This window comes from Chiloscyllium plagiosum, chromosome 4 (genome assembly GCF_004010195.1).
Source record: "Chiloscyllium plagiosum isolate BGI_BamShark_2017 chromosome 4, ASM401019v2, whole genome shotgun sequence".
NCBI lineage: Eukaryota > Metazoa > Chordata > Chondrichthyes > Orectolobiformes > Hemiscylliidae > Chiloscyllium > Chiloscyllium plagiosum.
Genome location: NC_057713.1, coordinates 29,716,683 through 29,729,152, shown reverse-complemented (window position 1 = coordinate 29,729,152; position 12,470 = coordinate 29,716,683). Strand labels below are relative to the sequence as shown.

The 12,470-nt window shown below is 40.6% G+C and overlaps 1 protein-coding gene across 4 annotated transcripts in view; it reads left to right on the top strand.

Annotated features, from left to right (window-relative positions):
* Positions 1-12,470, top strand: part of phf20l1 (PHD finger protein 20 like 1) — a 129,791-nt gene that overhangs the window by 5,199 nt on the left and 112,122 nt on the right. For all 4 annotated transcript variants that reach the window (XM_043687889.1, XM_043687888.1, XM_043687886.1 and 1 more), the window contains exons 3-5: positions 2,718-2,841; positions 8,209-8,380; positions 9,340-9,424. In XM_043687889.1, the coding sequence (XP_043543824.1) occupies positions 2,759-2,841; positions 8,209-8,380; positions 9,340-9,424 (340 nt within the window). In that variant the 5' untranslated portion in view covers positions 2,718-2,758. The remainder of the gene's footprint in view (positions 1-2,717; positions 2,842-8,208; positions 8,381-9,339; positions 9,425-12,470) is intronic.

Sequence of the window (12,470 nt, the reverse complement as noted above, 5' to 3'; positions counted from 1 at the left end):
CAATTGCAACATTTAAGAGGCATTTGGATGGGTATATGAATAGGAAGGGTTTGGAGGGATATGGGCCAGGTGCTGGCAGATGGGACTATATTCGGTTGGGATATCTGGTTGGCATGGACGGGTTGGACCGAAGTGTCTGTTTTCATGCTGTACATCTCTGACTCTATACTGGACTGTGGGGAAGAATATGATCATGTTAATGCGTTGTTAACTATCTACAACAGCCATGGGTTGAATGGCCCGCCTCAAAAAACCCTCTATTAATCTTGTGGGTAATCAATTTGCTGCTTTGACACTATTGGCAGAAAATATTACAATTTAGGCTTTATTTACGGTAAGCTGTTATGGGATATAAACTGGAAGGTATAGAGACATAAGAACAAATGTTATCGGGAAACCAACACTTCTGTAACTGTCTCACTATCACGATGCTGGAAGTTCAGATTTTTAGAGTTGTCTTTAACCACAGAACATCAGAAAGCAAATTCAGAAATAGTGCAGAAAGAATTAACACCAAGAGCCAGTTCCAATATTTTGTGGATTTCCCTGTTTTTTCAATTGCCGTATTAAACAATGCAAAAGTAAGAGTAAATAACTTGCACGTTTGCATTATTTTAAATTTTAGATCTTTCGCTTTGAACAATATTATTGAGAAAATGTTAAATTTAGATTTTACGATATATATACTGATATAATGTTCAGAAACAGTGTTTAAAGGTTGTAGGTTCAAGTTGCACTCCAGGGACTTGAACACAATCTAAATTATACCTTTGGAGCAGCAGAATTCGCTTTGGTGTCCTGACCAAGATTTGTGTCTCAACCAGCAAATTTCCTGGCTACGAACATGTTCCTTTTTGTGGAAATGTTTAGTGCACACATTATCTGATGTGTTTTCTACGTGCGAACAAAGAGCAGCATTAAAAGTACTTCATTGACTATAAAGCACTGTGGGCCATTTTGAAGTTGTAAAATGCTCTGTATTTTAAAATAAAGCTGTGGGAGATCATCCAGATGTAATATCTGTTGTGGGGAAATTCCTAGAAATTACAAAATGGATAAAAAGTGGTGGATATGGGTATATTAAAACATTTTAAAGAGTTTTGAATAAATACGTGAATAGAAAAGGTTTGGAGGGATTTGGCCAGGAACAAGCAGGTGGGACTAGTTTATTTTGGGATTATGTTTGGCATGGACAGGTTGGACCAAAGAGTCTGTTTTGTGCTGTATGACTGTGAAGCAAGTATGAACTCATCAGAGAATCAGCTTTGATTTGTATTAGATAAATCTTGACAATCCAACTGAGTTGAATTTCCTGATCTGATCACAACATGGTAGAAAAGGGAATGTCTATTGACTTTTTTGGTGTGGATTTTGCAAAGGCATTTGGTAAAGTTCCACCTCAGGAAACATAACAAAAATGAAACCGGTGGCTAGATCTTAACATTTTTATGACAGAAATTTGTTAGCAGATAGGTGACTGAGTATGGTTAATGGTTATGTACTGACATAATGACTTATTGAATCCTTTGGGATCTAAACTGGCCTCTCAACTTTCCACAATGTTTATTTCTAATGACTGAGATATTAAGAGTGACATCAAAGTTTGTTGATGAAACAAATTTAATGTGGCACGTTAAGTAACATGGGAACAGAAACTTGTATAAAGATGTTGATGTGACTGGGCAAAACTGGCAAATGGAATTCAGTGTTGTCATTTATGAGGCCATTCACATTGGGGCTGAAAAAGATAGGTCAGGGTTTTTTTTAATAGTGAGAATATATGAATTTTTTTTAAAGAGAAAAATGTGTTTTAGGGGTCCATTTTCAGATATGGCTTAACCCACTGTACAGGTAGAGAAAAATAACTTCAAAGGTTAGTGATAAGTTAGACTACTTTATATATTTTGTAGAGAAAATGTTATACAGGGAGTATAGTTTAAAGGTCAAAGTTGTGCAGCAGTTTGACAGAAACTTGGGAGACCATCTCTATTGTCCTCTGGTTGTACGCACAAACTTTGGAAAGGACATCTAGATGTTGAAAGAGGTGCAGTGAAAATTACCATAGTAACACAGTTTAGGACATTACATTATGAGGGCATGGCCACTCAGTCTGTCTCTTACTTGCTCACTTCCTTGCTCTGCTGACTTTCTCTTGCCTGTGTGCCGAGTTCAGTTCATTTAGATTCCTTTTTCTATCTACTTCACAGCTGTCATTCCTTAAGCCATATATTTCCCTTCCGCCCATCCACTGTAGCCTGTTAACATTTTGAGGTTTTCACTTGTCTCACCTGACCTTTGGTAAAGTCTTTGTCTCGCTGTCTGAAAAATCTTCCTGAAACTTGTCACCATTTTGTTTATTGCACATTTTTGGTCAGGATTTTGATCACCAGTTCCAATCCTTTCCCCCAAGGCTTGGCAACTGGCTATTTATAAACTGTCGTTTTGCCCTTTCCATTAGCAATTACTGCTACAGTATCCTCATACTTTCGATATTATGTAGTCCTGCCCACATGGGTGATGCACTTTGTTTAGTTATGTGTGATTTGCACATGTTGCACTTTCATGGTTCATCTCTCTTTTACTTGCCATCTCATTCCCTTCCTTTCACATCATGCTAGCTGCCATCAAGTATTCACACCTTTCATCAGCTTTAGCTCTGTTTCAAGGAAAAGGAAATTAACTAATGAACTTATGAATTTTTTTCTTGATTTTCTTAGGCAACAGAAAAGGGTGATTAATAAAAGGAGGAGAGATAAGAATGAGCAGAAATCCCCCAAGTCGGCCAGGAATTGTATTTGCGGTGGGAGCTCGTTTGGAGGCCCAGGATTATCTGCAAAAATGGTAAGTGTCCAAATATGAACTTTATGAAAGAAAAAGAATGTAATCAAGTCCAGAAAACTGAATTGAAATTTTCCTCTCTGTGAGGATCCTTTTGATTCTGAATCCTCTGCATTGTTTGGCATTCATTCTTCAAGGCCAAGAGATGGGTTGTGAGAAACTGCATTAGGAACATGATGTTGATGTTTTGATGTTGAGACTTGAGAGAACAGAGTAAAAGTTTTTCAAATATTTCTTAAAGGAATGAGAGATTTGCTGGCTAAGCCAGTGTTTCTTGCCCATCTGTAAATGCCCTAGAATGTCCTCCACTTCTGCACGGTGGCTCAGTGGTTAGCAATGCTGCTTCTCAGCACGAGGGTCCCAGGTTTGATTCATGACTGTCTGTGTGAAGTTTGCACATTCTCCCAGTGTCTGCGTGGGTTTCCTCCAGGTGCTCTGGTTTCCTCCCACAGTCCAAAGATGTGCAGGTCAGGTGAATTGTCCATGCTGAATTGCCCATAGTGCTAGGTGCATTAGTCAGAGGGAAATGGGTCTGGGTGGGTTACTCTTCAGAGGGTCGGTGTGGACTGGTTGGGCCAAAGGACCTGTTTCCACACTGTAGGGAATCTAATCTAATCTTCTTGAAGGTGAGCTGTCATCTTTAGTTGTTGCAGTCCTTTGGGTATAAGGACAATCATGAGCTGTCCGGAAGGAAATTTCGGGATTTTGACCCAGTAACAGTGAATGAGTTCATAACGTCAGGATGTTCTTTGCTTGATGTGATGACTTGGAGGAGAACTTGCAGATGCGGTGTTTCCATGCATCTGCTGCCTCCCTTCTAGGTAGATGTTGTGGGTTTGGAAGAGAGTGCCATAAATCTTGTAAATGCTGCATGCAGCTGCCACTGCATGTTGGTGGTGAATTGAACGTGGCAGATGGGGTTCCAGTCAACCAGACTGCTTTGTCCTGGGTGGTATTAAAGTAATTGAGTATTATAGGAGCTGTAGTCATTCAGAATAGTGGAGAGTTTGGCTTCTGTAAAAGATGGATAGGCACTCTGGAGATGTGAGGTGAATTATTCATTGCGGCACTCCTAACCTCTGATCTGCTCTTCTAGCTACAACACAGATATGGCTTATCCAGTTTGTTTCTGGTAAATTGTAACCCCCAGGGTATTGATAGTGAGGCACTCAGTCATGGCAGTGTAATTGAATGTCAAATAGCGATAGTTAGATTCTCTTGTAGGAGGTGGTCATTGTCTGATATTTGTGTAACACAAGTGCTTCTTGCCACTTATCAGCCCAGGCCTGGATGCTATCCAGATCTTGTTCCATATGGGTATAGACTGCTTCAGTGCCTAAAGGGCGACTAATGATGTTGAACATTGTGCAGTCATCAGCAATCATCCCCACTTCTGACCTTTACCATGGAGGGAAGATTAACTGTGCATCATATGCTGAGGTTGACATGCAACATTCAAAATGAAAAGGGTACTATTCTCTAGTGCCAATTTCCCTCACTTGGATTAACAGGTAAAAAATATTTACAGAACTAAATTCCTCCTACCTATGCCTTGGGTAAGAAACAGCATGTGCACTGTCACTGTTTGAGCAAACAAAATCAATGAACTGCAGTCAAGCATGTGGCTTATGTCCTTTGAGAATCAGTGTCTACATTAGTACAGAGATCATACTGTACTTCATCAGATTAAGAATGATGAGTAAGTTGATAATTCATGAAAGTTAGAAGCAAGACCAAGCTGAAGTACTTGCCAGCTGTTTGCCTCATAAATTCAAACATCTTTGGTATAATTCGAAATTCACCTTCGGTATTACAAGATGGTCATTTTTGCTTATCTCTGGTTGTCCTTGAGAAGGTGATAATGAGCCTCTTTGTGAGGATGCTCCCACATGTTGTTAAGTGGTGGGTTCCAGGATTTCATCCAGGAATTCATCCAGGAACAAAGATATGACATATATCCAAATTTTATTGTTGTGTGACTTGGTGAGTAAGTTGGAATTATAGTACTCCCATGCAACTACTGGCTGAGCCTAGACAGTGATAGTCATTGGTTTTGGAGATGATTCATTCCACATGCCGTCAGGAATTGGCTGAAGACATTGGATGCAAGTTGTTCTTCTAAAACATGATGATTGTGTTCTTGTGCAACCCTGCATTACAGAAAAATTGTCCTTTAGAAGTAGCAATACTTTAGAAATAGAGTTTAAAGTGTTGGCAATGTAATCGCGTTATAGCCACTACACATTTTAAAAATTTGCTGTTTAGAAACAGTGTCCCCAATTCATCAATCGAGTTAGTGAGTTTGTGTTAACGAAATGCGTGTTATAGCAGAACGATCTGTACTGGGAAAGCTGTGCCCACTGAGAACTTTCACGGTACTGAAGATTTGTGCTCTGGAACTAGCTGTGCCCTGGTTAAACTGTTCTAGTATTGCTATATTATTGGCATGGATCCAGTAATGTGAAAAAGTGTGCAGCCATGACCAGTTTATAAAAGGACAAATTTTGACCCAGTCAATTACTGCCCCAACAGTACTCTTAATCATCAACAGAATAATGGAAGAGATTGTTGACAATACTATTAAGTGGATCTTGCTCGGTAATAGCTGGGTCACTGCTCAGTTCAAGTTTAATCAGGGCCACTCAGCTCCAGACCTCATTAAAGCCTTGTTCCAAAGAGCTGAATTCCAGAGGTGAGGTGAGAGTGACTGTCTTTAACATTATGGTCATATTTGCCGACTGTAGCATCAAAGAACTAAAGAAAACCTGAAGTTACTAGAAATTGCCAAGAGTGAAGAATTATGCTGCCTCAAACCTCTCATGCGGCTGCTCTTGGCATACAGGGACTCGGCAGTGCAGCTTAGAATTACTGAGGAATCTTTACTGGTTGCTGTTGTACTTAGCACAAAGGAAGGTGGTTGAGGTTTTTGGAAGACTGTTGTCTCATGACGTCTCTGTTCGAGTTCCCCAGTGCAGTGCCCTGGGCATAATCATCAGCTGCTTCATTGGTCAGAGGTGGGGATGTATTCTGATGTCTGTGCAGATCAAAGGTCTGTGCAGCTGCGTAAAAAGGCAAAAAATTGAGGGAATGTAGCTCCTCATTCCCAGCAATCTCCAATGATGTCCAGTCGCAAATTTCTGTGTTGTCTGTAAGTATGCAATAACAGTTTTGATTGTAGTGCTTTTAAAGATGCTGAGGAAATAATGTACGGTCTGAGGCTTTTCGTGTTTTTTTGGAAGGGACTGACTTCATGTTGGTGGATGTGGATTTTTGGAGTACTCATTATTTATGTGTGGAGACCACTGCAATATTTAACGGGCTGTTTAACTATAAAAGTTGGAGGGGCATTAAATAATGAGGATAGCCTTATAATACAGGATGGATTGATCAGAGTGGCTGATCAGTGGCAACTGGAATTCCATCTCCAAGTGTGAGACAGTCCACTTAGACAGACAAACAGGGAAAGGGGATACATAATAGATGCTGCTACCCTATTGAAGCATTGAGCATCAAATGAACCTTGTTATACATGTCCACTGATCCCTTCGGATAGCTGAATGGATAGATAAGGTGGTTAAGAGAGCATTTGGGATATTTGCCTTTATTAAGTGAGTCATAGAGTTTAAGAGCAGGTAGGTTATGTTGGAACTGTTTGAGGAGAAAGTGAGGTCTGCAGATGCTGGAGATCAGAGTTGAAAATGTGTTGCTGCAAAAGCGCAGCAGGTCAGGCAACATCCAGGGAACAGGAGAATCGACGTTTTGGGCATAAGCCCTTCTTCAGGAATGAGGAAAGTTTGTCCAGGCTAAGATAAAAGGTAGGGAGGAGGGACTTGTGGGAGGGGCGTCGGAAATGTGATAGGTGGAAAGAGGTCAAGGTGAGGGTGATAGGTCAGACTGGGGTGGGGGCGGAGAGGTCAGGAAGAAGATTGCAGGTTAGGAAGGCGGTGCTGAATTCGATGGATTTGACTGAGACAAGGTGGGGGGAGGGGGAATGAGGAAACTGGTGAAATCCGAGTTCATCCCTTGTGGTTGGAGGGTTCCTAGGCGGAAGATGAGGCACTCTTCCTCCAGCCGTCGTTTTGTTGTGGTCTGGCGATGGAGGCGTCCAAAGACCTGCATATCCTTGGTGGAGTGGGAGGGGGAGTTGAAGTGTATATAACATTGGTTATGTCACGAGAGACTATTCTGTGCCATCCTGAATCCATGTTATAGGAGGGATGTAATTGCACTGGAAAAGGTGCAGAGGACATTTACCAGGATGTTGCCTGGACTGGAAAGTATTAATTATGAAGAGATTGGATAGACTGGTTGTCCTTTGAGTAGATGAGACTGAGGAAATGATTTGAGATGTATAAAACCTAGTGGCATGGTCAAGAGGGACTTTTTCACCTGGTAGAGGAATCAATGAGTGGAAGCGTAGATTTAGGGTAAGGGTGAGGGGATGTGAGGAAAATATTTTTCACTGAGGATGATGAAAATCTGAAACTTGCTGCCTTATAAGGATGATCGAGGCAGAAGCCCTCAACATTTAAGACTTATTTCGATATTCACTCATGATGCAGAGGCATACAAGACTATGACCAAGATCTGGAAAATGGGATTAGAATAGTGAGGTGGTTATTTTTGACTGTCACAGACTTGATGGGCTAAAGGGCTTTTTCCTGTGCTGTAGACTTCTATACCTATGACTAATATGTATACTATAAGTTTACTAATCCTTAGTAGAGCTCAATTAGGTCAATACTGACACTAACTTGATATGGCAAAGCAGTCAATCTGACCACATACAGTACTACTCCTAATTGATGCATTTACACATTAGTCTGTTGATGGTGTTTGATTTAAAGGTATATGGTTAACTTGTGATTTTCAAAAAAATATTCTTTGTGATGTGGGTGCCTCTGGCATTTGTTGCCATCCTGAGCTGTTCTTGAACAAAGTGATTTGATAGGCTGTTTCAGAGGGCAGCTAAGTATCAGCTGCATTACTGTAGGTCTGCAGTCACATATAGGCCAGGCCATCTAAAGAATTAATTCCCTCAAGGACAGTAGTGAATCAGAAGGGTTTTTATGACAACAAACATTTCATGGTCAATGTTACTGAGACTGGCTTTCAATTCCATAGTTAGGTATTACTTCAGTTTTAGTTGATTATCGCTGAACTAGTAATCCAGAAGTACAGATTCAAATTGAACAAACTGCCATCACTGGATTACTTATCCAGTGACAATGCCACTATGTCACCATCTTCTCTCCAGTTTAGAACTATAATATCTATTGGAAATAGATTATTAAATAAATCAGTATTGTATTGGCTCAATTCATGCTTAATGAATTATTGTCATCACTTTCCTTTTTCTCTCATCTGGAGGTATACATCACGAATTGAAAAGATTGACTATGAGGAGGGAAAAATGCTGATCCACTTTGAGAGATGGAGCCATCGGTATGATGAATGGATTTACTGGGATAGTCATCGCCTACGACCACTGGAGGGACAGTCAGTACGAAAAGATGTACTCAAAGATGATGAAGAGATTACAGTAAGTGAAGATTTTGAGACTGGCAGTATTTGCTAGAAACTGATCTCTTCCAAAAGTACTTTTTGTTATTAACATTTTGGGGGAAAGAGCTCTTAGTGCAGCTTGTTACTTTTATTTATCTTGCAAGTCGCTTCTTCCCATTTCTTCCTGTGCTGTACTCCAAGTGGCTTGGTGCTACATGTACAGGTCAACAAAAAAAAACCTGGAAATGCCATACAGTGGAACTCTCTACTGATGGCCAGAGACGTGAACACATCTTTAAAAGATATTCCCAAGTGTTGTGTTCCTTCCCTCCATTTCATTTAATGGGGAAGTATGAGGAAATGGATTTCACTTTGAAAGAGAAGGCGTAAAATAATCTTAGACGCTCTGTCTTCACCCATTCCCCTTTAATCTATCTTTCACCGCATCAACCTCTCTGTTGTCTTTCTCATGTCCTCCCCTCTCTGACTCTCCCTCTCCTCCACTACCTTAGGTCTCTCTCCCACCCCTCCACCACCCCAACCTGTCTCTTCCACCTTCTCTTCCCCACCAATGTTCCTCTGCCCTGCCCTGCTCTCCCCACCCTGCATGTGTCCCCTTCCCTTCCTTTCTTGTTTGGTTTGGGGAAATTATGTGTAGTGTGTGCCTGCTTTTCCCTACCAAAGCGTCTTATTTTTTAGTTTGTAGGTTACTCCTTCTGCCTGTCTTTTAAACCAGAGTGGTCTGATTAACGAAGGCAATGTTGTATGATATTAAATAAGCATCACCTGATGTAGATTAGAAACAGAAAAGATTAGGAGCATTTGAAAATATGGTGTGATATGGCAAAGTCTGGAAAATGTTACCATAACTCTGGTAGTTATTTCTTTTTGAGAAAAATACATTACAAATGTTAACTAATTTCCTTTCTTTTTGGATTAAGTTTCAAATTAACTCATCAATTTCTGACTTGAGGGAGAAATGTTGTTTCTGTGCAGGACTTCAAAACTGGAGATGAAGTTCTTGCCCGCTGGACGGATTGTCGCTACTATCCTGCGAAGATTGAAGACATTAATGAGGAGGGCAAGTATAAGAAGTTTGTTTTCCTTGATTTCCTCTCCCTCTACAGCAGGTGTTACCATTCTCCACAAGCATATAAATGTTAAAAACCTGCTCAGTAGCATTCCTTTCTTGCAAGATGCTGATTTGCATTTTATACCTGAACATCCCATGTAACTTTTTCTTCCAATTCTATTATTAGTTTGGCTCAGTTGGCAGCTGTCTCACTCTCAACTGGAAAATTAAAAGTCAAGCCCCAATAATTGTGGCTTTGGTCTGTGATATAGGCTCATACATCAGTGAAGTATTCTCCGATTGCTGCAATGTCAGAAGACAATCAACTCATCAGCTCAGTTTTATTTTTACAGAAATTGGTGGGAATGCTTATTATAGTTAGCAGCAACTGGATAGAGAAACTGTTTAGGTTATAGTTGGTTACCTTTCAGTTCTGGGACAAATTAAAAATATAATTTCAAGAAAGTGGGCAGGAAAAATTCAATGTGTTTAATAGTGCAAGAATAAAGGCATTCATAATGTGGCGAGTGAAGAAATGAAAGCTGTCCAGAAAAGGTGTGAATGACAGGATTCTTGCCCCTCTTAACTCCAATTACTTTTGAACCACACCCACGTAGCGTACAATTCATTTTCATACCCCCAGTTGCAAGGCCTTCAGTTCTCTATTTATTAAAATGCCTTGACTCTGTTGCTTTCCTTTACTACAATGCCCTTGGTCCCTGCAAAGCCATTAGTTCTTTTTTCCTCTCCACTTTCCACTGTTTCAAGTATGGCTCTAATCTATGTTATCTCAAATTGAAGGCCTGCAGACTCTGCTACTTTTCCTCTGCAGCAAGCCACACCTCTGTCAGCCACCGCCCAACTTAACCTGGGACCTTCCCTTTTTAAGAATCCATCTCTCCTATGCCAACCCAGCTCAACTCTTCCATGCATCCACAACTTTAACTCATCCTTGTACATTGCTGTCCATTGAACTTCTCCTTCCAACTCCCATGCTCGCTTACATTATCAATGCTGTATTTGTCAACTTTTGGAGCTTGCTCCCCAATTGAATAATATCATGGCTGGCAATCCAACTCTGCATCTTATTCCTGCTTTAAGAACTATATCTAATATAACACTATTTTACAAAGGAAAGAAACATTCAAATGTAATTTTTGAGCTGTGAAGTGTGGCAATTTTAGACAATTCTTCGCATAGATAATCGTCTTCCAAAATTCTATACATTAGGAATGATTTTTGTAAATTCAAGCTAGCAAATAGCATACCACAAAATTAAGGAGGGAGCAAGAAAGTAAACAGGGAAGAACAGACCTGTTAGCCTTGCATCAGTGATAGCAGTTTCCTGACAATTTATAATAAAGGAAATGATAAATGGTAGCTTGAAAAATTGTGATTTGGCTTCTCTGGTTTGTTGACTTGGATGAGGGAAGCGAATGTGCTAATACCAAATTTACAGATGACACAAAAAAGGTGGGAAGTGGTGAGGATGACAGTCTGCAGAGAAATATGGACAGGCTAATTGAATGAACAAAAACTTGGCTGGTGGAATATAATGTGAAAATATGAGGTTATTCAATTTGACAGGAAGAATAGGGAGCAGAATATTATAAAATGTAGGAATACTGCAGAAAACTGCAGCTCAAAGGAACTTAGAGGCTATGCAGAAATGACAAAAAAGGTAGCACCCATGTTCAGTGAGGAATAGGGAAAATATGGAATGCTGCCCTTATTTCAAAGGAAATGGTGTATAAAAGTAGGGAGGTCTTGCTAAATTTATACAAGGCCACACCAGAATAACTGCAACAGTTTTAATCTCTAAGCAAAGAAATACTGGCATTAGAGGCAGTTCTGGAAATGTTCACTGGGTTGTCCTTGGGTAAGTAGAGATCTTCTGTAGGAGGGAGGTTGGGTCTGCACTGATTGGAGTTAAACTTTGGAGATAACCTTACTAAACTACAAGATTCTTAGGAGGCTTGACACATTAGATGCTGAGAGATTGCATCCCCTTGAGAAAGAGTCTAGAACCAGAGGGATTTTGATAAGGTCCATTCCATCAGAGGAGAAAGTGAGGTCTGCAGATGCTGAAGATCAGAGATGGAAATGTGTTGCTGGAAAAGCGCAGCAGGTCAGGCAGCATCTAGGGAACAGGAGAATCGACGTTTCGGGCATTAGCCCGAAGAAGGGCTAATGCCCGATTCTCCTGTTCCCTAGATGCTGCCTGACCTGCTGCGCTTTTCCAGCCACACATTTCCATCCCATTCCATCAGAAACTGTTTAGCAAAATTACCTCCTGTCCTAGCTGTCTTTGTTGGCAATGATTGTCCACCTAGGAAATTCCATGTTATTGGTCATGGTTTCTATGGGACCTTGCATAGCTGATGAGCCTGATCCAGGGGTTTCAGGAAGGTGTAATTGGAGTAAACTGGCCATTCCCGTGTTGGCAGGCTGTGACTAGTGTTTCAGCACCAATTATTCACTGTGTAGGTCAAAAATTTAAATGTGGGGACAGAATGTAATATTTCCAAACTTGTAGAGAATACGAAGCTCAATTGAGTGTGTGCCGTAAAGAGGATGTAAAGTGGCTTCATGCGGATTTGGACAACTTAAGATTGGATAGGACATGGAAATGGAATATAATGTAGAAAAACCATGACATTTTCCACTTTGGTAGTGGGGGGAACAGATTTGCAGAGCATTTCTTGTGATACTGGAAATTGTTGATGTACCAAGTGTTATGGATCAGATAAACCCCCCCGCCCCCTCAAAATATATGAAGGAGATAGCCCAGACACTAACTTTTCTTATTTTGAAAGGCAAGTTTAAGGCATTATATTCTGGATGCAGTATGATTAATGAACCTACTAGGCTTAAAACAAAACACACTGTATTTTTTTAGATTAGATTAGATTACTTAGTGTGGAAACAGGCCCTTCGGCCCAACAAGTCCACACCGCCCAGCTGAAGCACAACCCACCCATACCCCTACATTTACCCCTTACCTAACACTACGGGCAATTTAGCATGGCCAATTCACCTGACCTGCACATCTTTG